The 25,838-nt window shown below is 43.3% G+C and overlaps 1 protein-coding gene across 12 annotated transcripts in view; it reads right to left on the reverse strand.

Annotated features, from left to right (window-relative positions):
• ARHGEF12 (Rho guanine nucleotide exchange factor 12) overlaps positions 1 to 25,838 on the reverse strand; it is a 208,459-nt gene that overhangs the window by 71,833 nt on the left and 110,788 nt on the right. For 10 of the 12 annotated variants that reach the window (XM_036311228.1, XM_036311226.1, XM_036311229.1 and 7 more), the window contains 5 exons: positions 23,705 to 23,883; positions 22,041 to 22,118; positions 21,751 to 21,873; positions 20,040 to 20,180; positions 6,859 to 6,933 (listed from right to left, as the gene is read on the reverse strand). In XM_036311228.1, coding sequence (XP_036167121.1) covers positions 6,859 to 6,933; positions 20,040 to 20,180; positions 21,751 to 21,873; positions 22,041 to 22,118; positions 23,705 to 23,883 — 596 coding nt within the window. The remainder of the gene's footprint in view (positions 1 to 6,858; positions 6,934 to 20,039; positions 20,181 to 21,750; positions 21,874 to 22,040; positions 22,119 to 23,704; positions 23,884 to 25,838) is intronic. The other 2 variants (XM_036311227.1, XM_036311225.1) reach the window with 1 other exon arrangement.

Below are 25,838 nucleotides of genomic sequence, written 5' to 3' on the forward strand. Positions count from 1 at the left end.
ACGGGAGAGTGCGCCCGGAGCGACCCAGGGCAGCCTGCCCCGCTCCTCACTGAGGCGGGGAGGGGAGCACTGGAGCAAACCAGTGCCCATCTCGCTATGGCCTACCAGAAAGCGAGGACTGTGCAAACCAGAGCAACCTGCGCCCACTCCACCCTCAGCCCAGGGTCCTGCTGCTGGGGCAACATGGAGTAACCCGGCGCTTGCCCCACTCAGGTCACAGGGGGCTCTGACTGCGACCCAGAGCAACCCACACCCGCTTCTCCCCGGCCCCTGAGACAGTCCTGCGGGGGCGACCTGGAGCGGGTGTCCCCAGCCAGAGGCCACAGAACTGCGCTGCAAGTGCCCTGGCAGAGGGGCCTAGGGTGCCACCCTGCCACAGGTGCCAGGGCCGCTCAGCCAATTACATGCCAGAGAGCTCTGGACCCTCACAGGGAGTCGCACATCACAGGAACTCCGCACACGCTCCCAGCGCCCTGAACATCTTAGCAGACACTGAGGGAGCAGGTCCGTAGGAGAAGGGGATACCACTCAGAGCAGAGACAATAAAGGCGTGAGACACCAGCAGACCCTGCCTCTGGGCTAACAAGTCCCAGACCATTGCCCTGAGGGTTGTCACCCTCTCAAACCCCAAGAGGGTGCCCAGGGCCAGAAAGAGAAAGCAAAAATGGGGAGACAGCCCTAATCGGTTTGGCTCAGTGGATAGAGCATCGGCCTGCAGAATGAAGGGTCCCAGATTCGATTCCAGTCAAGGGCATGTACCTTGGTTGCAGGCACATCCCCAGTAGGGGGTGTGCAGGAGGCAGCTGATCGATGTTTCTCTCTCATCGATGTTTCTAACTTTCTATCCCTCTCCATTCCTCTCTGTAAAAAATCAATAAAATATACATTTTTTAAAAAATGGGGAGACAAAGACACAACTCCCCAAGAAAAGAAAAGGAGGAATGCTGTGGGGAAGCACGGGGCTTGGTTGGAATGTCTGTGAGGAGGGTGCTCCAAAAGGTCGGGGGCCGCTGGGGGCGGGGGGCGGGGGCCACGACCTTGCTGAAGGCACGGTCCCTGCCTCGACTTTTCCAAACAAGTCCGAGCCCGGGGTGTTTTGCTAGAATCTCTATGTTTGGTCTTTAAAGGCCCCCCTTGTGGAAACACATACTTTCTCAAGGCTACGTGCCCTGCTAACTGTGTCTAGGGCTCAATTTTAGTTCTCGCTGTAACGACAATGAAAGCCAAAGGAGGCAGGTGAGCAGGGCTCCTGGGCAGTGATAGTCGAGGAGTGCCTTAGCCTCTTTCACAAAAACTGGGCTCGAGCAATCTGTTCTGTCGCTCAGGGTCAGAGCGTCAGCCCTGGCAAAGTGGTGCCCTGTGTGAGTACCAAGGAATGCAACGAAGAAAACCAAAGAGTAAGAAAATGAAAGTAACTGCAGGAAGTCATTGGAGCCGCTTGGGATTTCCAAGTTCGAGGGAGTTGTTTCTCAGCTAAGGAATTCACTATCTCTGTTATGCTTCTTAAGAATGTAAGTTTTCCATTAGAAAAATAAGCCTATTTCTGAAAGTAAGGAAAAAAAGTTTTTTCTGTATTTGCCTAGGAAAGCAAAGGTTTATTAATCAGGAAATTGATTACTTTAAATGAACAGATTACTTAATACTCTTTAATAATAATAATATATATTGAGTGAGAAAGATGGTGGCCGGCAAGAAGGCAGGGAGGGAGAGTGTGAGAGTGAGGGCGCGATAGAGGAGTGTGTGGACGTGTGTGAGTGAAATAGGGACAATTAGATCCTACAGGTCTGCCAAGGGGCTGCCAAAACAGGCAGTCTTAGATGGCAAAACCCTGCTGCCACCGCAAACACTCTGGGGGCGGCCAGGACGGGCACAGAGACCACGCCATCTTGAAGAACAGAACTGCTTGAGACTAGGATCCTAACCTCGCCACTACCCAACCTGGTCTCAGATGCAAACCGGGACCCTACAGCCACTAGGGTAAAATGCCTGCGACCACAGCTGGAGACCCACAGACACTAAGACCCCAGACGCCCAGGCCGCAGGTTTCTGTGAGTCACAGAGCCATTCCCCCTCCCCAGGCAGAGAAGCATCAAACAGACTGTCAAACTACAGCAGGAACGCTGGGAGGGTTCGGGGCAGGGTGGGGTGGGGGGGTGGGTGGTGGTGGTGGTGGTGGTGGTGGTAAGAGATCAACCGAAGGACTTGTATGCATGCACATAAGCATAACCAATGGACGCAAGACACTGGGGGGAGGGTAGGGAGGGCATGTGCCAGGGGGTTTGTGGGGGGATAGGGAAGGCCAGGGGAAAGGCAATGAGGGAGAAAAGGAGACATATATACTACTATTTGTAATACTTTAAACAATAAAATAAAATTTAAAAATAAATACATAAATAATCCCCTCCTCCAAAAAAAAAATAGTAATAATAATATATAATGTACTTGACTACATTCCCAGGGTTTAAATTTTAAGATTTGCTTTCTCTCCTTATGAAGAAAAATTTTATGCTTAAGGTATATGGGAAGCTCTGTCAAATAAGGAAATGACATTTGTATTTTATTTATATATACATATTTAATAGATCCTAATATGCTTTCATTTATAACTAAGTGTTATAAGTTATAATATTGTGGAATACTGTGTTTTGCAAAAAGGACAAGCTTCCAAAGTAACTAAATTTATAGAAATACTAGCAAGAAAAATCAGGATAAAAAGAATTTGATTATAGGACTAAATGAACTAAAAATAATTATAGTTTTAGTAATTATGTTCTAATAGAAATATATTTGTTTGTATGAATCCAATAAAAATCTAATTTCTTCAAAACAGGACATAAATCAGTTTCCAATTGTGGTTTTATTGACCAAAACTTTGCTGGAATGTCATGTCTGAGAGAGACAGGCCAGGACTGTGGGTGTCACCAGAAGCTCTGAGGAATGAAGACTGACTTTGAAGCTGATAAGCCCCTTGGAAAAACAGCCTGGTCCTTGCTTGGTCACATGGCTCAAGGCAGCTTTTCCAGGGAAGGAACGAAGGTTGCTTTCCTGAGAGATGGCATGAAAGACATCTCAAGACACCTGTGGGGACCTCAACTTGAGGAGTGCACCCCAACTCTGTAGGTACTGCAGGCGAAGCCTGATGGCAACTGCATGGCTTGGCTTCTTTGCCCTGGGGGAAGCTTTCTCATGAGATTCCAGCAAAGCATTTTTTTTTAAAAAACCTGTGTAATCAACTGTTATTCTTGTTATGTTCATGCAAACAATCAGGCCAAATTATAACTACACTTAATACAGTAAGTAAATTAGCCTTTAATAAAAATAAGGATGATTTTAGGGAGAAAAAAATGTTTCAACAGGAAATTATTAGAAACTGTTCTAACTTTTGTCCAATTAATACTAAATTTTATAACTCAGTTTGTCTCCACCAGATTACAAGCCCTACTTGCACCTAGGGAATACCACCTCTAGGCACCACTGCCACCTCCTTCTGTGCCCAGGCCTCATCGTCCCTCTGACAGAGAGCAAGGATCTCTTGGCTCTGAGAGAAACCTCTGACCCACCTCAGCAGGAAGCAGCTACAGAAGAAACCGGCGTCCCCTTTCCCTGAAAGAACTCAGAGCCAAGATCCTTGAGGGGGATGTAGTAGGCAGTTAGACAGACATGGCAGAGCAAGGACGATGGGCCAACTGGAGGGTAAAGAGATAGACGCTGAGACTTCTCACCACTCCAACTGCTCTGAAGCTGGGAACAGAGGAACCTGTATAAAACTACCTTTAATCATAACTAATAATTAGAAGGAATTTATAGTTTTTGTATAATAGAAGGTATAAAGATCAAGAAAAAAGAAAGTAAAGTAGATAAACTGAAAGGGTATGTGTAAGTTACAGAAGATATATATAAGTTACAGAAGGTATATATAAGTTATAAAATGTACATGTAAATTTTAAAAGGTATGTATAAGTTACTGAGGGTCTGTACAAGTAAAGAAGAACTAAAGTTGAGGAAGTAAAATTGTGAGAAGAGATGTAAAGAAAGGAATATAACAGGAAGAGAGGAAATTAGAGTAATACTTAAGAATAACTGTGAAAGTTATAAGAATGTTTAAAAAGGTCATAAAAGGTTTATAAAGAGAAATCTTAAAAGGAATTATAAGTATACTAAATAATAAATCTAATAAATAGAGCACCTAAGTTAATCGGAAAAGTAATCATATTATTTTAAATCTTAGAACACATATCCTTATATGTGAATAGGGGGGTTACATTTTTTCCTAAAGTTTTCTTTTCAAGGCCTGTTTGAAGTAGAGAGGTAATTCAGCTATGAATCCAGCAAACAGAACCGATAAGCATGGTCAGACTGACCCCCAGAAGTCAACATCATCTCATCACCTGACAAGCTCTGTCTACAGACCACAGGCCTGCAAGTAGCTACATTCCGCACCCTTGCCCCTTCTCCTTTATAATCCTGTCCCCTACACCTCACTAGAAGGCAAAATTTAATGCTTGTAAGCACCCTGTCTTCTTAATTAGATTAACCATTGCTGTCATTGCAATTCTCTGTTTTTCTTATAGTCTACAAAATCAGAAATTGACCTAGAAAAAAATCTCCAGAAGTTCATATGGAATAAAAAAAGACTCCGAGTAGCCACAGCAATCTGGAGAAAGAAGAACAAATTGGAGGGATCACAATACCAAATATCAAGCTATAATATACAGCCACTGTTCTCACAACTGTCTGGTCCTGGCATAAGGAACAGACATACAGACCAATGGAACAGAACAGAGAACCCAGACACAAACGATTATGCTCAATTAATATCTGACAAAGGAGACAAGAGCATACAATGGAGTCAAGACAGTCTCTTCAATAAATGGTGCTGGGAAAATTGGACAGACACATGCAAAAAAATGGAACTAGATCACCAACTAACACCATACACAAATATAAACTCAAAATGGATAAAGGACTTGAATGTTAAGATGGGAAACCATAAAAATCTTAGAAGAATCCATAGGCAGCAAAATATCAGACATATGTCGGAGAAATAGAAACTAAGGAGAAAATACACAAATGGGACTACATCGAAATAAAACGCGTCTGCACAGCAAAAAGAAACATCAACGAAACAACATGAAAGCCCACTGCATAGGAGAACATATTTGCTAATGTTATCACCGATAAAAATTTAATCTCCAACATTTACAGGGAACTCATACAACTTAACAAAAGGAAGATAAACAATCCAATCAAAAAATGGGCAAATGACCTAAATAGACACTTTTCAAAAGAGGACATTCAGAAAGCCAAGAGACATATGAAGACATGCTCAAAGTCACTAATCATCCGAGAGATGCAAATCAAAACAACAATGAGGTACCATCTCACACCTGTCAGAATGGCTATCATCAACAAATCAACAAATGACAAGTGCTGGAGAGGATGTGGAGAAAAAAGGAACCCTCGTGCACTGCTGGTGGGAATGCAGACTGGTGCAGCCACTGTGGAGAACAGTATGGAGTTTCCTCATAAAATTAAAAATGGAACTCCCATTTGACCCAGTGATCCCACTTCTGGGAATATATCCCAAGAAAGCAGAAACACCAATCAGAAAGGACATATACACCCCTATGTTCATAGCAGCACAGTTTACCATAGCTAAGATTTGGAAACAGCCTAAGTGCCCATCAGCAGATGAATGGATTAAAAACTGTGGTACATCTACACAATGGAATACTACGCTCCTGTAAAATGAAGGAACTCCTACCATTTGCAACAGCATGATGGAACTGGAGAGCATTATGCTAAGTGAAATAAGCCAGTCAGTGAAAGATAAATATCACATGATCTCACTCATATGTGGGATATAATGATCAACATAAACTGATGAACAAAAACAGATCCAGAGACAGAGAAGCATCGAACAGAAAGCTCAGAAGGAAGACAGGTGGGGGACAAAGGGGACGGGGGTGCAGAGATCAACCAAAGGACTTATATGCATGACCAGTGGATACGGACAGTAAGGGGCGAGGGCACGTGCTGGGGGTGGGAGTGGTAGGGGAGAGGTCAGTGGGGGAAAAGAAGACATATGTAATACTATAATAATACTTTAAACAATAAAGAATTAAAGAAATAAAAGACCTGAAAGAACTTGAATAGTATGTGTGCAGCCATGATCAGAGGAGCATTATTCTCAACAGCCAGGAGATAGAAACCGCCCAAGTGCTCACTGACAAATGGATAAACAAAATGGGTTCATACAGACAATGGATTATTATTCAGCCTTAACAGGACAAACATTCTGACACTGGCTGCAACAGAGGTGAGTCGTGAAGACACTATGCTGAGCAAGACAGGCTGGTCAACACAAGGACAATTACTGTGGGATCCCACTGCCCTGGGTTCTCGGGGAGTCATATTCCCAGAGGCAGAAAGAGAAGGGGGGTTGTCAGAGGCCGGAGGGAGAGGGTGATTTCGAGTTAGTGTGCAAGTCTCAGCTGCGGGAAGATGAAAGTTCTGAGACGAATGCTGTGATACTGCACAACATGAAAGGAACTTGATGCCAATGAGCTGTACACTTAAAAAGAATCACTGGTAAATTTTATGTTATGTATATTTTACTACAATAAAAAATCATTAAATCACCTAATAACATTGACTGTGAAGTACCTCTCCATTTATAAAAAAAAATTATTAAGTTGTTTTAAAATTTAAGCTTTCTCTCAAAAAAACAAAAAACAAACAAAACACAAACAAACACAAAAAACCAAAAACCAAAAAAAAACAACAAAAAACAAATAGCAGACACGGCTGTCACTTTAAGCATTTAAAAGCACTACATTTCACAGGTTTTATACTCACAGTGTCCTGAATTACATCATTTTTCTCCAGGTTTTCCTCTAGATAAACCCCCTCTTTCAGGCCGCTCTTAGGACTCTAATTAAAAAGAAAAAGAAGAAAGGTATTTAGTTCATTTCAACAGGCTCACTAAAGGAGAGTAAAAAAAAATAATGTGGAAAAAGAATCTTCTGAATTTCATTTATGTATTTGAAACTACTAAATATCTTTTATATAATATCTGGCTTTGCTATTTTTTTCCTGAATTTAGCAAATCACTTATTCTCTCAGCTTTTTAGTTTTATATTGATGCCATTAAAACAATACAGAACTATCTGGCCAGTGTTGGTCAGTGGTTATAACATCAACCCGTGCACCAAAATGTCGCGGGTTCAATTCCCAGTCAAGGGCACATGCCTGGGTCACAGGTTCCATTCCTGGCCAGGTCTCACATTTATGTTTCTCTCCCCTACTTCCTTCTTTTCCACTCTCTCGAAAAATCAATGGAAAAAATATCCTTCGGTGAGGATTAACAACAACAACAGAATTACAAACAATGGAAAAGTTTTACTTTAACTCTGGGCCTGAGGGCACATTTCTACCAAATAAGTGTAACTAGATATATTACGTATCTCAAACTCATTATGTCAAAATCAATCTCTATCGTTACCCATCTCCTCTAATCCCCTCTGTCCCAAGATAAAAGCATTTTGGATTATTTATATGAATGAAATTAGCTTCTATTTTGCTGTTACTATCTTGTGTAAAACGGATGTATAGATTTTCATAAAATTTACATGGTATGTTTGCAATGACCTAATATAAACACAAATTCTCTGACATGCAGGATTTCAATTTAGGAGGGTGAGGAATACCCCAAAGCAATGGAGCCACTCTTCAGAGCGGCTGAAATGAGGCACAGAGATTTTGTGTGAATGCCAATAGGGACAATACATGCTCTCTATAGACACCAAATACCACGCGACAGAGAGACAGTAAAGCTGCCAGACCTACTGGGAGTCATGTCACAAGAATACAGAAGACAATTTGAGGAGACTCCATGGGCCAAAAAAAGAACAATTTAAGCATCAAAAAGAATAATGATTGCAATGGACCGAAACACACTAAGCAAGTATGGTAAAGTCTGTGGGAAACTGCCTATTGTCTTCTCTAGCAGAGAGGTGTGGACAAGGAGCCCAGAATGCTGGTGACCCTTGAGTCCTGGCAAAGGTCAGGGCAATGCATCCACTGTTAGTCCAGACAATGGTAACTGAAGCAACTTCTCCACCAGATATATTATTATTTCTTGTCTCATCTCTTTCATTTGCGTGCGGCCCCTCTTCCAGAGCCCGAACCCTGAACCACGCGGGACGTGGGGGGACAGTCACAAAAATCTATCAATTCAAAATATACACACGAGTGAATGTACACACATCCCTACATTGGGGACCTCTGGAGTTTGTTAGGTAACAACTCTTCTGAAAACAGATTCATAAAAGAAAAGAATCAAGCATTTATACCACCCTTCCTGCATAAGCTATATTTTAGGGTAATCTAAAAACCAGTAAGGGAAAACTATTCTTCATACAATAATTCCATATAATCTAATCCAATAATAGACAAACATGGTAATTGACAATACCTCCACTATGCTTCCCAATGGCTAATCAGCAGGATACGCAAATTAACTGCCAACAAAGATGGCGGCTGGCAGCCACGCAGCTGAAGCGAGCAGGAAGCTTGCTTGCTCCAGTGATGGAGGAAGCCAAGGCTCCCCGCCTGCCGCAGCCCGGCTCTGAGCTCCACTCTAAGCAACAAAGTTGCAATTATAGAGGCTAAACAACCCCAGATACCTGCTTTCAGCAGGCCGTGGCCTCGGAGCTGGAGCGGCAACAAAGTTTCAATTATAGAAGGTAAATAAATCCCAGAATTTAAAAAAAAAAAGGAAAAAAGTTAGAGGTTGGGAGCTTCCGTTGCCAGCTTGGCCAGCCTGAAAATAGCCATCAGCCCCTCATCCAGGCTGGCCAGGCACCCCAGTGGGGAACTCCACCCTGAAGGCGGTGTGACCAGTTGCAAACAGCCATCAGCCCTTCACCTGCCGGAAGCCGGTCCATCCTTGCTGCTTGACACAGTCGCTGCAGGAAAGAAACATCTGCACAGCATATGTTTCAAGGGACCTGGCGTATATAGCATACTGTTCTTAATATGTTTGCTCCCCTTAGCGCTGTGTGTTTTAACCAAGGTCACCTCTCCAAGAAAGGTTGTTTCCCCAGGTAGGGATTTTTCCCTGAAGTCAGGGAGGGGATAAAACTCCTTAACTAAGTGCCAGGAGGGTAGTTAATCACTTTAACTATAAACAATCACGCTTAAGCTACATAATCTTTACTCCCTGGAATGGAGATAAGAAACGCCCTAACCTTTGTAATAGAGATTGATAGGATTGAATCAACTGGTATAAATACAGATGTAATAAGACAGCAAGACACAGAACTAAGAAGACAGAACCAGGAGGCACAGAACCTCCACAGAACGTTCTCTAGAGACAGAAGAACTTCGCTGGAGAGAACATGGCAAAAGATCCTGGACAGAAACTGGCCTCAGAACCTAGAGACAGAATGTAGCGAGAGAACATGGCAAAAGATCCTGGATTGAACCTGACTACAGAAATTGGCAAGAGAACCTGATTAGAACCTGGTGATTGAACCTGGCTGGAGAACCTGGACAGAACCTGGCTGGAGAACCTAGCGAGGGAACATGGCTACAGAACCTGGCTGGAGATCCTAGACAGAACTTGGCTAGAGAACCTCGCTATGATGATCATCTGAATGCCCTCTCCGTGTCATTCCTTCTTCGCTGACTCCGTCCACACCTTTGGGGACCCCTGGACCTGCTGGGGTTGGACCCCAGCATTCACCCAGGCTGGCCAGGCACCCAAGCGGAACTCCCACCCTGATCAGGGACACCCTTCAGGGCAAACCAGCAGGCCCCCACGTGTACACCAGACCTCTATCCTATATAGTAAAAGGGTAATATGCAAACTGACCTTAACAGCAGAAAGACTGGGAATGACTGGGCACTATGACACACACTGACCACCACGGGGCAGACGCTCAATGCAGGAGCTGCCCTCTGGTGGTCAGTGAGCTCCCACATGGGGGAGCTCTGCTCAGCCACAAGCCAGGCTGATGGCTGCCAGTACAGCGGTGGTGGTGGGAAACTCTCCTGCCTCCTCAGCACCGCTAAGGATGTCCGACTGCAGCTTAGGTCTGCTCCCCGCTGGCAAGTGGACATCCCCCGAGGGCTGCCGGGCTGCCAGAGGGATGTCTTATTGCCATCTTAGGCCCAATCCCCGGGGGAGCAGGCCTAAGCCAGCAAGTGGTCATCCTCTGAGGGCACAGGCCGGGCTGAGGGAACACCCCCCCCCGAGTGCACAAATTTTTGCGCACCGGGCCTCTAGTCCTACCTAATAAAAGAGAAACATGGTAATTAGCCGTACCTCCGCTACCCTTCCCATTGGCTAATCAGGGCGATATGCAAATTGACTGCCAGCCAAGGTGGCGGACGGCAGCCAGGCAGCTTGAAACTAACATGAGGCTTGCTTGCTTCAGTGACGGAGGACTCCAACGTTCCCTGCCTGCTGCTGCCGGCCTCTGAGCTTGCAGTTTGAAACATTGTTACAAATATAGAATCTAAACAAACTCCAGAAACCTGCTTTCAGCCAGCCTGGATCTCAGAGCTGGAGTTGAAACAGTGTTTCGATTACAGAACCCAAACAAACCAGATACCTGCTTTCAGCAGCTAAGGCCTCAGAGCTGGAGCTAAGCCTCAGAGCTAAAGCGGGCCCAGAATAAAAAAAAAAGAAAAAAAGGAGCGGTTGGGAGCTTCAGTCACTCGCCAGCCTGAAAACAGCCCTCAGCCCCTCACCCAGGCTGGCCAGGCACCCAAGCGGGACCCCCACCCTGATCCAGGACACCCTTCAGGGCAAACCAGCCGGCCCGCAACCGTGCACCAGGCCTCTACCCTATATAGTAAAAGGGTAATATGCCTCCCAGCACCAGGATCAGCGGAGCCGCGAGGCCTCCTGGCACCGGGATCAGCGTGACAGGGGGCAGCGCCCAAACCCCCTGATCGCCCTGTGGCTCTGTGTGTGACAGGGGGCGGGGCCACAACCTCCCTATCCGCCCTGCTCTGTTCGTGACAGGGTGCAGTGCCCCAACCCCCTGATCGGCCCTGCTCTGTGTGTGACAGGGTGCGGTGCCCCAACACCCCCGCCCCCCACGGGCCATGCTCTGTATGTGACAGGGTAGAGCTATAACCTCCCCACTGGCCCTGCCCTGAGTGTGACAGTGGCGGTGCCCCAACCCCCTGTTCGGCCCTGCTCTGTGGGTGATAGAGGGCGGCGCCCCAACCGCCCCCCACGGGCCCTGCTCTGTGTGTGACGGGGTAGAGCCATAACCTCCCTATCGGCCCTGCCCTGAGTGTGACAGGGTGCGGCGCCCCAACCCCCTGATCCGCCCTGCTCTGCGTGTGATAGGGGGCAGTGCCCCAACTCCCCTATCGGCCCTGCTCTGTGCGTGACAGGGTACGGAGCCCCAACCTCCCTGATGGGCCCTGCTCTGTGAGTGACAGGGGGCAGCGCCCCAACCCCCTGATTGACCCTGCTCTGTGCGTGACAGGGTGGCGCCGCAACCTCCCCATCGACCCTGCCTTGAGTGTGACAGGGGACGGTGCCCCAACCCCCCAATCGGCCCTACCCTGAGCGTGACTGAGGGTGGCATCACAACCTCCCAATCCGCCCTACTCTGTACATGACAGGGGGCGGCGCCCCAACTCCCCAATCGGCCCTGCTCTGAGCCCGACCAGGGGCTGCACCTAGGGATTGGGCCTGCCCTCTGCCACCCGGGAGCAGGCCTAAGCCAGCAGGTCATTATCTCCTGAGGGGTCCCAGACTGCGAGAGGGCACCGGCTGGGCTTAGGGACCCTCGCTCCCCCCCCCCCCGAGTGCACAAATTTTTGTACACCGGGCCTCTAGTATCTATAATAAAAGAATATGCTAATTAGACCTGGTGTCCTTTCAGACGACCTTCTGGACGAAGCCAGGGTTCGAGGGAAGCCCAGGTCCTGAGTGCTGGAGGGAAGCTGGTGCTGGCAGCTGGGGGAAGGAAGGGATGCTCTTACACGAATTTTGTGTATCGGGCCTCTAGTGGGTTAAAAATTTTTATTAAGAATCTGTAACGATATTGCAGACTTATTCCACTGCCCCCCCCCATGCCCGCCTCTCCCCTAACCTCCCCCTTTTTGCCTTCACTACACTATTGTCTCTGTCCATGGGATATGCATATATGTTCCTTAGCTAATCCTTTCACCTTCTTTATCCAGTCACTCCGCCCCACTGCCCTCAGGAACTGGCCAGTCTATTCCCCGTATCCATGCTACTGATCCTATTTTACTCGTCACTTTATTTTATTCATTAGGTTTCACATGAGTGAGATCATGTGATACTTGTCTTTCTCTGACGGGCTTATTTCACTCAGCATGATACGCTCCAGGTCTCTCCGTGCTGTCTCAAAGGGTAAGAGATCCCTCTTTGTCACAGCTGCACAATAATCCATCGTGTAGATGTACCACAGCTTTTCTAGTCACTCGTCTGCTGATGGGCACTTGGGCTGTTTCCAGATCTTAGCTATTGTCAATTGTGCTACAAACACAGGGGTACATATGTCCTTTCTGATGGGTGTTTCTGGTTTCTTGGGATATATTCCTAGAAGTGGCATCACTGGGTCAAATGGGAGTTCCATATTTAACTTTTTGAGGAAACTCCATACTGTCTTCCATAGTGGCTGCACCAGTCTGCATTCCCACCAGCATGCAGGAAGATTCTGTTTTCTCCGCATCCTCGCCAGCACTTGTTGTTTGTTGATGATAGCCATTCTGACAGGTGTGAGGTGTAAGGTACCACATTGTTGTTTTGATTTGCACGTCTCTGATGATTAGTGACTTTGAGCGTTTTTTTTCATGTGTCTCTTGGCCTCTGGATGTCCTCTTTGGCAAAGTAACTATTGCCCATTTTTTAATTGGACTGTTTGTCTGCATGCTGTTGAGTTGTATGAGTTCTTTACATATTTTGGAAATTAATCCCTTATGACATGTATCATTGGCGAGTATGTCCTTCCATGCAGTGGGTTCCCTTTTCATTTTTGTGGTTTCTTTTGCTGTGAAGAATAGAATCTTTTTAGCTTGATTGTTTATTTTTCCTGAGTTTCCCTTGCCCTTGGAAACCTATCGGCAAAATGCTTCGAGAGATTTTACTGCCTATATTTTATTTGGGGATTTTTACGGTGTGGCAACTTACATTTAAGTCCTTTATCCAGTTTGAGTTTTCTGTATGGTGTTAGTTGGTGGTCTGGTTTCATTTTTTTGCATGTACCTGTCCAATTTTCCCAGCACCACTTATTGAAGAGACTGTCTTTACTCTAGTGTAGTGATGGTGAACCTTTTGAGCTCGGCGTGTCAGCATTTTGAAAAACCCTAACTTAACTCTGGTACTGTGTTACATATAGAAATTTTTTGATATTTGCAACCATAGTAAAACAAAAACTTATATATATATATATTTTTAAATATGTTTTATTGATTTTTTACAGAAAGGAAGGGAGAGAGATAGTTAGAAACATCAATGAGAGAGAAATATCGATCAGCTGCTTCCTGCACACCCCCTACTGGGGATGTGCCCGCAGCCAAGGTACATGCCCTTGACCGGAATCGAACCTGGGACCCTTCAGTCCGCAGGCCGACGCTCTATCCACTGAGCCAAACCGGTTAGGGCAAAACTTATATTTTTGATATTTTATATATTTAAATGCCATTTAACAAAGAAAAATCAACCAAAAAAATGAGTTCGCGTGTCACCTCTGACAGGCGTGTCATAGGTTCGCCATCACTGCTCTAGTGTATGCTCTTGCCTCCTTTGTCACATAAAGATATGGTTGATTTCTGGGCTCTCTGTTCTGTTCTGTTGGTCTATATGCCTGTCCTTATGCCAGGCTGTTTTGATTAGTATGGCCTTGTAGTATAGTTTGATATCAGATTTGTCTGATCACTATGATAGAACTTCCAGTACTATGTTAAATAAGGGTGGTGAAAGCGGACATCCCTGATCTTAAGGGAAAATCTTTTCGTTTTGGCCCATTAAGTATAATGTTGGCTCTAGGTTTGTCATATATGGCCTTTATTAGGTTGAGGTAGGATCCCTCCATTACCACTTTGGTGAGAGTTTTTACCATAAATGGATGCTAGAGTTTACTGAATGCATCTATTGATATGATCACAGGATTTTTATCTTTCACTTTGTTTATGTGATGTATCAGATTTGTTGAATTGTGAATATTGAACCAACCTTGCATTCTTGGAATAAATCTGACTTGATCATGGTGTATGATTTTTTTAAATGTATTGCTGGATCCAATTTGTTAATATTTTGTTGAGGATTTTAGCATCTATGTTCATCAGGGATATTGGCCTATAATTTTCTTTGTTTGCAGTGTCTTTATCTGGTTTTGATATTAAAATAATGTTGGTCTCCTAAAACGAGCTTGCAAGTCTTCCCTCCTCTTGTATTTTTTGGAATAGTTTGAGGACAGGTGCTAGTTCTTTGAATGTTTGATAAAATTCTGTGATCCATCTGGTCCAGAACTTTTATTTGCAGAGAGTTTTTTATGGTTATGCTTCAATTTCATTAGTTTTCCATCTAGTCAGGTTTTTTTATTCTTCTTGACTTTTAGAAGATTGTATGTTTCCAAGACTTTGTCCATTTCACCCAAGTTGTCTATTTTGTCGGCAAATAGTTGTTCCTAATATATTTTTTTACAATCCTTTGTATTTCTATAAGATGCTACCTCTCCTCTTTCACTTCTGATTTTATTTCTTTGGGTCCTCTCTCCTAGGTTCATCAATCTCATTTATCCTTTCAAAGAACCAGGTTTTGGATTCATTGATCTTTTGTACTTATTTTATTGTATTTCTTTAGTTTCTATGTCATTTATTGTGCTCTGGTCTTTATTATTTCCTTCTTTCTACTTACTCTGGCCTTTTCCTGCTGTTTTCTTTCCCAATTATTTTAGGTCCAGGGTTAGATTATTTACAAGAGATTTTTCTTGCTTCTTGAGGTAGGTCTATATGATAGGAACTTCCCTTTCAATACTGCTTTTGCTGTGTACCACAGATTTTGGGTAGTTGTGTATTCATTTTCATTTGTTTCTAGGTAATTTTTTATTTCTTCCTTGATCTCATTGGTAACCCATTCATTCTTTAATAACATGCTATTTAGCCTCCATGTGTTTGAATATTATATGAGCTTTTTTATTGTGGTTGATTTCTAGTTTTATGCCATTATGATCTGAGACTATGCCTGATATGATTTCAATTCTTCTTGAACTTGTTGAGATTATTTTGTGTCCTAGCATGTGGTCTTTCTTTGAGAATGTTCCATGTGCACTTGAGAAGAATATATATTCTGCTACTTTGGAATGAAATGTCTGTAAATATCAATTAAATCCATTTGATCTAGTGGGTTGTTCAAGATCATTGTTTGCCTTTTGATTTTTTGTCTGGAAGACCTATCCATTGATGACAATGGGGTGTTAAAGTCCCCTACTATGATTGTATTGCTGGCAATTTCTCCCTTAAAGTCTACCCAAAGTTTTTTTTTGATATATTTAGGTGCTTCTATATTGAGTGCATATACGTTTATGATGGCTATATCCTTTTGTTGAATCAATCTCTTTATCATTATGTAGTGACCTTCTCTGTCTCTTTTGTGGCCTTTATTTTGAAATCTATTTTGTCAGATATAAAATTGCTACTCCAGCATTTTGTTTGTTTGTTTGTTTCCATTTGCATGGAATATTTTTCCCACATGGCTGGTCTCAACAAAGTGGGAACTGAAATTCCAATATCCACTGATGCTCCAAACTCTCCGCAGTGTGGGCCCAAATCTCCAATCTGTGTTTCTCCCCCATGACACCCACCCAGCAGGTGGAGCATCCAGGAGGCTCCATGGTGGGGGAGGGGCTCCTGCCTGTGCTCAGGGTGAGGAACCCTCTCCCCTTTCCCTCAGCAGACGGCCATCACTGACAGGCTCTGCACATGCCTGTCAAGACAGAAGAGGCTCCCACAGACCCCTCTGCCAGACCCAAACATGGAGGCACAGCCTCTCCAGCGGTCAGAGCCCAAACAAACTTCTCAGGCTTGGGGTGCTAACAATAGGAGCGCTCTGTCACTGGGAAGCTGCTGTCCAGTCTCCCAGGCAGACAAAATCCCCCTGGTTCCTTCTGCCGATGTTACATGAGCTCTTCTTACTGTCTCTGCTGCTCTGGGTTTGGGATCCCTGCGGGGGGGGGGGGGGGGGGGGGGGGTTGAGACACCACACTCCCAGGGGGAGGGAGCGTTGCAGGCATTAGCACTCGGTCCTCTCAGCCATGGCACTGCTGTGGTCTCTCCTTTTCTACAACCCCCCTCCTTTGACCAGTTTCTCCATGGTCTCCTCAGTGCTGCTGAGATCTAAGATGTCCAATCAGCTACACTTCACCTGGTTTTTCAAGTTGATTACACAGTATTTAGCTGTAAATCTTGTCCCAAACTGGGAGGAAAGGCATGCAACCTCTAGTTATTCTACAGACGTATAGCCTCTCCACTGGCTAATTTTTTAAGTATCCTTTTCTCTTAAAGATACATATTAATGAACTAATGTCTTGGATTTTACTTTAAAATAATCCAGAGGATTGAGCACCTATTGATGACTACTGAGGCTGGTGATTAGGTGCATAAAGGGGATCATTATGCATCTCTACTTTTGAATGGATTTAAAACGTTTACATAAGGTATTTTTCTATCATTTACATATTAAAAATTAGCGAGGTAGATGCTCTGAATTTTTTATGATTCTTTGTGATCAAGCAGCTTCCCTTGTGAGAACTGGGTGTGTGGGTATTCATTAGAATCACCTTTGAGGTAAACACAAGCAGGGAATTTTGCAATGATAATGATCTCACAAACAGCACAAGGAGATTATTCTATAAAAATGAGCAGAAAAAGAAAAAAATTTAAAAGCGCTCATTTAAAATATAAAGCACTGATCGGTTCCTATAATCTTAACATAATTGAAACAAACATGGAAACCCATAAACTAAAAACGGCATATCTTAGCTTCAAAAAGACACATGTAGAAATTAGGCTAGTTTGTTAAGTGTTCAGTAAATATCCTTGCCTACAATATATTATCTCTCACCCAGATTTCTACAAAATTCATTTATTTATGGAGTCTCAGTTTCCTCATCTATAAAATGGTAATACTGCGCCTTGAAGATTATTATGAGAGCTAAAGAGTATGTGTAAAGTATTAGTTACAACTGCTGACATAACGCAAGTATTCCATAAATGATAACCAATTATTATCCATTCAACACGTATTTGTTCCTATTAAGCCAGGTAGTCTTCTTTTTTCTATCCTCACCTGAGGATATGTTCATTGATTTTTAGAGAGAGAGAAACAGAGAGAGGGAGAAACATCAACCGGTTGCCTCCTGTATGCACCCCAAGCAAGGATCGAACCCACAACCTAGGGATGTGCTCTGTGTGGGAATTGATGGGGTTTGGGACAACACTCCACCAGCGGAGCCACCCAGTGGGGCAGCAGTCCTCTTTTCTTACACATCCCCCTGCCTCTACTCCACTTCACTTTCCACATGGACATGTTTCTGATTTTGCATGCAAGACAAAGACCAAACTCTTTAATCATTCATTTTGCTGTTTATTCAAATCCTATTTAATAAGGAAGGAAATACTAATTGATCCTCACGCCATTGCAAAGATGGCGGTGCCCACAGCCAATAAGGAAGGAATATGCTAATTGATTGCCATGCCCTCAAAGATGGCGGCACCCACAGCCACAGATGGCGGCTGCCCAGGCACCCAGGGCCACCCGAGGCTCAGGTAACCAGGGCTGGCCAAGGCTTGCGCTGCTGGCAGTGGCAGCAGCAGAGATGTGATGGGGGCACTGCCTTCCCCTGATCGCCGGGTCACCTCCTGCCCCTGAGGGCTCCCAGACTGTGAGAGGGTGCAGGCCGGGCTGAGGGACCCCCCCCTCCAGCGCATGAATTTTCATATACCGGGCTTCTAGTACTTAATAAACACTAACTACATGACAAACACTCTTAACTCACTGAAATGCCTGTTTCTACATTTGCAAATTCACTCTATTTTAAAAAGAATATACATCTAAGCCACAGAATTTATTGTAACATCACTCAAAATACAAAATTCAAAATTTTCTTTCTTTCTTACAGCTTGTTCTAAACCCCTATGATATGTCAGGCTTTGGAAGCATAAAGGTGAACAGGACAGTCCCTTTGCACTCAGACACTTTCCATGTAATGGTAAGACCAAGCCATGAAGAGAGACAGGAAAAGCAGCTCTAAAGCAGAAAGGAGAGCATGAGAAGGGCTCCCTCAGCCAATGCTGGTACCACAAGTGACAGCTTGGACTCGCCTGTGTCTGAGATGAAGGACAGCCATTTCCTCCAGGCCCTAACATAGCAGGAAAACTTTCACTGCTCTCCCACGGCGAGGCATTTTCACACACGAGCGCCTTAGCTTATAGAGTGCTCACACTTTGCACCTGGTAAAGGCAGATCGCTTACACTCTGGGTAAGTCTGGCCAGTTAGTTACTTCCATTTGGCCTGCTTTTTCTTGTAAAGTTATGATAACAACAGCACTACATTACACGGCCGTTTTAAGAATTAACTAAGACAGGGATGTGAAACACTTGTGATAGCATATTACATGTATGCACAATAAATGTTAGCTGTTATCTTTTTTTTCTTGAGTCAAAGTGAATTTCTCATGAAAACCTTTAGCACACCCAATCCTAAGACTCCTACTGTCATTTTTCACTCACACACACACACACACACACACACACACACAATTCTCATATTTTCTTTGCACAAGGAACTGAGTCATTGGGTCTAAGCCTCAAAAGGTGGCCACGATGATGGCTTAGGCCAGTAGCTTTCCTTTTTTTTTTTTACTAGAACCTTCAGTAAGGCAGGAATTTTACTGTTAAATATAATACTTGGGTGTGTCTCTGTGTATGTGTCTGTACATATATATATATGCACATACAACAAAGTCACAAGAAGTAACACCACCTCTACATGCAAAGCACTCTTATTTCCTATTCTTTTTTATTTTTTTAATATGCTGGCCCCAACCAACTAAATTGATTTCATGAACAAGTTTTAAAAATGCTGCATTAGACTACTTTCCTCATTACTTTAAAAAAAGGGTGATCTGCCCTGGCCGGTTTGGCTCACTGGATAGAGCGTCGTCAGCCTGAGGACTGAGGGGTCCCAGGTTCGATTCGGGTCGGGAGCATGTGCCTTGATTGCGGGCACGTCCCCAGTGTGGGGTGCGCAGGAGGCAGCTGATCAATGCTTCTCTCTCATAGATGTTTCTAACTCTCTATCCCTCTCCCTTTCTCTCTGTAAAAAATCAATAAATATATTAAAAAAAAAAGGTGCTCTATTTGTAAGTCATAATTCTATCATTGTATACTACTTACAAAGAAATGCTAAGTAACACTGAATTTAGCTTTTAAGTATTCATATGACTATGAAGTCACATCATATTCAACTTCAAATATTTTATCTTTTAACAAATATTCATGTTCATCTAGCAATTTCTGGGTTAATCAAGAAAGTGTTATTAAACATGAGCTATTAACTTAAGTCTACCTAACAGAATTACTAGTAAGTCTTTTCCTCTTTGCAACGGCAAAGGGCCCCATGTTTCAAGACTGAGTAACTCTGCCCACAGATGGAATATTAACCTGCTCTTAAAGTTATCAACAGCTGGCCTTCCAGTTCAGTAAGAAAGCACTTGTGTTATTAGCTTTCCTACCCTCAAACAAGATACCATCTCCTCTAAAGAAACATGTGTCAATGGTGTGCAAGGGAAAAGTGAGCTCTGGAATTAAAAGCTCCTCTACAACAATGTCCAGAATTTCTGCTTATCAAATTGCTACATTAAAGATGGCAACAATAAAAATATAAGCAGGAAGAGAACACAACTCTAACTCATGCCACTTAAAATTAAATCTAGAGAGCAGCTTTCAGAAGAACACAGGAAGACAGAGACGTGGAGCTCACCTCTGCATTGTCACTGCTGGGCCACGATGCATCTCCGCTGCTACAGTCAACTCTGCCTAGTCCATCCTCAGGGTCTGCTTCCACCTCACTGACTGCGTGTGTGTCACTGCAAGGCCTGGAGGATGTAAGTACAGCTCCGTCCTGAAATGGATTAAACACAAGCACATTAAAGAGACTGTCACTGTGGCCTGCATAAAGAAATCGAGTTGCACTACAATCTAAAGAATGCTAACATCTGGCCAGTTTGATGTGATCAAGAATGCTTAAAGATCTAAAAGTTAGAAACATAAACCACTACTAATTCTGTGGTTGTAAAATGGCAATGATCAAAGACAGTTTAGTAAGGAGGATAAGTTTGCATTTCCATATAGAACATAAAGGTAAAACAGTTTGCTAAACTATATGATTTCTATTTCCTGCCCATTAGTAAAGATTATCACGCATCACATCTGGCTCACTGCCTTTCAACACTTCAGATTTCAGTAAATCACAAATACTGAGATACAGTGCTCTAACACAGTTAGAAGCTTTCAGATCAGGAACCACATTTTTACTATTCGAACATAGTAAGAATGCTGTCTTTGCTCAGTAATAACAACATAAAACTGTCAACATAACTGAAGGGTATTTCTAAAAACATCTATAGTTGATGGAACTGAAAGTGATAGAAAAATAAATAATGCAAAATAAAAAGTACGCTAAACCAGCAAGCCAGGAGACCTTATAAGTGTGATCTTGTGTACGTCATTTAACCAGTTTAGGCCCTAGTTCTCAGCATCTTGACAGGATTTTTATTTATGCTAGAGGACCTTAAAGTGCTGTCAGTGCTAGAGCCTGGCTGTCAATGCCAGGCCTGACTGAGGAAGAAGAGCAAATCAGCAGCTATTAACTATCAGCAGCTATTAATAGCTCTTACTGCTTTTAAATGATATAGGCAATTCATCCTTTTTGCTTTAAAATGAAGTAAAGGAGCTTTTCATATCCCACATCTGAATATTATAGAATATAAATCTGGTTGAGATTTAATGCTAAGCTATTTTTTCTAATGACACCATCATCTCCATACTTATACTTATGTAGCAAATTCAGCTGAAATCAATTTTAAAATTACAATGAAATTATAGTATTAGGAATGTGAATGTGCTTTGAATTCATCAGACAGGGTTTAAATTCCAGTTCCATTGCTGCTGAGCCAAATGATCTCAGCAAGTTATTTAATCTTTCTGAGTTCTTTAAGTGTGTATGTAAAATGGGGGAAACATCAGAGTACCTAATGTAAGAGGGCTGTTGTGCAGACTAAGAAAACGCCTGTCCAAGTACTTAGCACAATGCTTGTCAATTTGTAAAATCTTATAACTATACTTAAAAACATAATTGCAGAAGGAACCTCAAAAATGTAAAATATATATATATATATATATATACATACACACACACACACACACATATATATATATACACACATACATACATATACATTTTAGTAATTTGTCACATCAAAGCAAAAGCAGTCTTTTTAAAATTATTGTGGAAAAAAAACATCAAATCATGAGCAAGGCAATAATCAAAGCCCACATTTCTTTTAATGAACCATTATTTCTGTCATGCCCTACACAGGGCCGCCTTTAAGACGTAACTTTTCCAACAGGCACTGCGGCGCTATCTGGCGCGCTCACAGAGCACAGAGCCGGGAGGCTCTCGGGGGTGCTGCTACCTGCGCGGGACCTGCGGCTCTGGAGAGCTGCTCCTGCAGCTGAGGGAGGAGTTTCTTGGCCTCCTGGATCTCTTTTAGCAACTTTGGGGTAGGTGCTCGGTTGTAATCTTCCTGCAACAACTGAAAAGTTATAAAAACATTTTGATAATTGATTGCTTATATCAAGAAAATAGAGAGCCTATTCTTAATCAAACAGCTGATGGCACCAATCCCACTGTCTGCCTGCGACTCTGACAAGAAGCCCGTCATTCTGACTGCCTGGACACAGCCCTTTCCTAAGGCAGTACCTGCAGCCGTTCCTGTTCTTTCTGTAACATTTTTCTCAGAATTTCTACTTTCTGGTTATGAACCACACTGTTTTCCTCCTAGAAAAAGATAAAAAACCAACAAACAAAAAAGAACCAATACAGGAAAAGTGAAGCTAAAATAAATAAGGAAAACGAGACATATAATGTTATGCCCCAGCTCTGGTTTTCAATATCTATTTCGATTTTTTATTTTCCATCACTTATAAGGATGGACTTTTAGACATGACATGAAAGATAACAGATTACAGGGAAATTTTAGCCCTTTTCACTTTTACTAAACTAGGATTCAAGAAAACATTAAATACTTATATTAGTTGGAAAAATGAAGTTGGCTTAAATATAGGAATAATACTTACGCTTTCCTATCTTTAGATCATTATTGTCAACCCCCATGCATGGCTCATATTCCCAGTACTTCCTTCCTGACCTCATGCCATCTCTCCTTGTTTTGTAACCCTTTATTTAATCAAATTAGTCTTCCTAAAATCCTGTTATAACCACATCACTCTCTTGCTCAAAAGAAATTTTAATGGATCTCACTGCCTATCTAATTACATATAAAGTAACCTGGTAGTTGTGAGTTTTTTGAAAATAAATAGTCCTAAGTTTTCAAGCTCCTCTTCCACTACATAAATCCTTAACAGGCACCAGCTACTTCCAAACATATTTGGTGCTTTCTTGGCTCTTTCCCTCTACTTCCTCTACCTGAGTTGCCTTCATTCCCATTGCCACCACTCACTTGTGACCTGTTTTTCAAGGCTCAATTAATAAAATAGCTTTCGACAAAGTCCTTCCTTGTCACAACTGGATGTATTTTTTCCCTCCTTGGAATTCGTACAGAACTTACTGTTTTTCCCCTCATGTCACATTCTGCCTTTGTATTGTAATTACTTACATACACTTAACTCCATCTTAAACAACAAAGGTATATTAAGCACCTACTATACACCAAGCACTAGGTACTTTTTTCCAGAAACTAGGGGCTCAACAATAAACAAAACAAAACAAACAAAATACCCATGTTCTTTCAAAGTGTATATTCTTAGGTAATATGGACCTTGAACATAGGATATTTTAAATATTTTTGTGAGTGGCAAATGGTTTTGTGTATAGTAGGTGTTTAATATTTTTTAAATTAAATCTCCTGTCCCAAGATTCAGTAATCATTCCAAATTACAGCTGACCTTTGAACAGCATGTGAGCTAGGGATGCCAGCCCTCTGTGCAGTCGGAAAGCTGCGCGTGACTTTCGACTCCCCCAGAACCTTACTAATAGCCTATTACTGATAGGAAGCCTTACCAATAACATAAACAACCGATGAACACATATTTTGTATGTTACTTGTATTAAATACTGAATTTTTACAATAAAGTAAGCTAGAGAACAGAAAATGTTATTAAGAAAATCATAAAGAAGAGAAAATACATTTACTGAAAAAAAAAAATCTGTGCTTAAGTGGACCTGCACTCTTCAAATCCATATTGTTTAAGGGTCAACTATACTATGTCATTATTATATTAGGAAGTCATCTTCTAGAACCTTGACCTTAAATTAGTTTATCAGCTCAATACCACAAAATTCTGAATATAAAAAGTGAAGGCATTATGCAACCGAGCATTTACAAAGATGTTTCCCGCTCTTACCCCCATGAGCACAGGACTGGTAATTCTCTCCATATTTCCAGATGCTCCCGGTGAGTGAGGAGATGTCATGAGAGGAGACATGTGTCCAGTGACTGATGGCTCTCCTTCAGAATCAGCAAGTGGGATCTGGGGCATCCCAGGGGGGCGTCCCTGAACAGTGAGAGCTACATAGGAACCAGCTTGGGTGGGGAGAGAAAAGAAAGGGAAAGCAACATCGTGAACAAATTGTTACAGCATTTTACTATTTAGTCTTTGACAGTTCTAAAAGTATGGTCATGTGAGAAAGCTGCACCAACTGCTAACCACTGATCCACATAAAAACAACCCAATGTTTTTTTACGAATCCTCTAAGAATCTAAAAGAACAATGTCATTTTCAGATAGTAAATTACTACTCATAATATTACTTAAAAGCAAATAAAATGTATAACCCCCCCAATTTTTAATTAGAGAAGAGCGAATTAATATCAGCCATCTACTAATGACTATGTTTAATTAATTTCTTAAATGCAAAGCCCTAGCTGGTTTGGCTCAGTGGATAGAGCGTCGGCGGACGGACTGAGTGGCCCTGAGTTCGATTCTGGTTAAGGGCACATGCCCAAGTTGTGGGTTTGATCTCCAGTGCGGGACGTGCAGGAGGCAGCTGGTCAATGATTCTCTCTCATCACTGATGTTTCTATCTCTGTCTCCCTCTCCTCTCCTTTCTGAAATCAATAAAAATATATTTTTTAAAAAATTCTTAAATGCAAATTTTAAAAAATCATTTTAAGATGATAATTAATTAGGCAGAGTTTAACTAATTTTCTAGAATATTAATGATGCAATTTTAAATTAACTTTACTAGATAAAATTGACAAAAAGTATACCACAAAAGCCAAGAAAAATCTCCATAAATAAGTAGAGTTTAATTTTTAAAATTTGGAGAAGACTGATGGGACAAGATGGCTGTGGGACCAGGAGACCGTGTGCCTGTGCTCCCAGCCTGAATGGACTTACAGCTGAAATGCTATGCGGTTGCCTGGAAAAGTGAGAAGTGTAGCTGACCGGACATTATTTGTCTAAGGAGCCCTGAAGGAACAGCGTAGAACTGGTAAGAGGGGGAGCCCCCCGGGGCGGATGCTTGTCTGAGGCCTAAGTGATATTGGCTGCAAAGCTCCCTCCACGCAGGGACCCCCAACCCCAAGCAGCAGACTGGAAGGAGAGTCCACGCAGCATCGGGCCAAGGGGTCCAGGAGACTCTGCCTGCCTAGGAGGCGGGGTCCCCCTGCCCAGTGATAGAATGTGCCAGGTGCTGGCCGCCCCAGAGGGGATTCCCCACAGGCTCTGACTACTGAGGCTGCACAGCAGTGTTTGGCTCAAAACACAAGGCGCCTGAGGGCTGCACCCAGCAGTGATTTGAGGGACGCTGGGCTTTCCTGAAAGGCTTGTGCAGAGAGCCCAGAGCGATGGCATGGGGAGGGGAAGGGGAGTCCCCAGCTGGATGTGTGGGGTTGGAACCCCTCTGGCACCTGTGGAGCCACAGGGCCTGCTCCAGCCTGTAGAGCTGGCAGCAGGCAGATCGGGGTTTTATTTTATTATTTTTTATCCTCACCCGAGGATATTTTTCCATTGATTTTTAGGGAGAGTGGATGAGAGAAGGAAAGACAGAAATATCAATGTGAGAGAAACACATTGACTGGTTGTCTCCTGCACGAGCCTGACCAGAGCCTGGCCAGGGAAGAGTCTGCAACTGACCAGAATAGAACCCGGGACCCTTTGGTCTGCAGACCAATGTGCTATCCACTGAGCAACACCAGCTGGGGCTAGATCGGGGATTTGAATCCTGCACCGAAGAGAGTGGGAGCACAAGTGGAGCGGGGATAACTGGTCCCAGCTTTCCTGAGACGCCATGTGGAGATTCCGGAGTCCTGAGTGGGGCTGACTTCGCAACCCCTTCTGCTTGGACTGTGGCACAAGGGCACCAGGTCCTGGCAGGCTGAGTCTCTCTGGATGGGATCCCATGGGAAGGCTTCCGCTGAGGAGACAGAGGAGGGAGAGCTGGGCTTTGTGACTGCATTGAGGAGAGGTTAATCCAAACTCCCTGTGCATCCAGGCGGCCAGGCCTGGGAAGGAGGGGGTGGAGCTTGTCTCCCCCT

Source organism: Myotis myotis, unplaced genomic scaffold (genome assembly GCF_014108235.1).
Source record: "Myotis myotis isolate mMyoMyo1 unplaced genomic scaffold, mMyoMyo1.p scaffold_m19_p_53, whole genome shotgun sequence".
NCBI lineage: Eukaryota > Metazoa > Chordata > Mammalia > Chiroptera > Vespertilionidae > Myotis > Myotis myotis.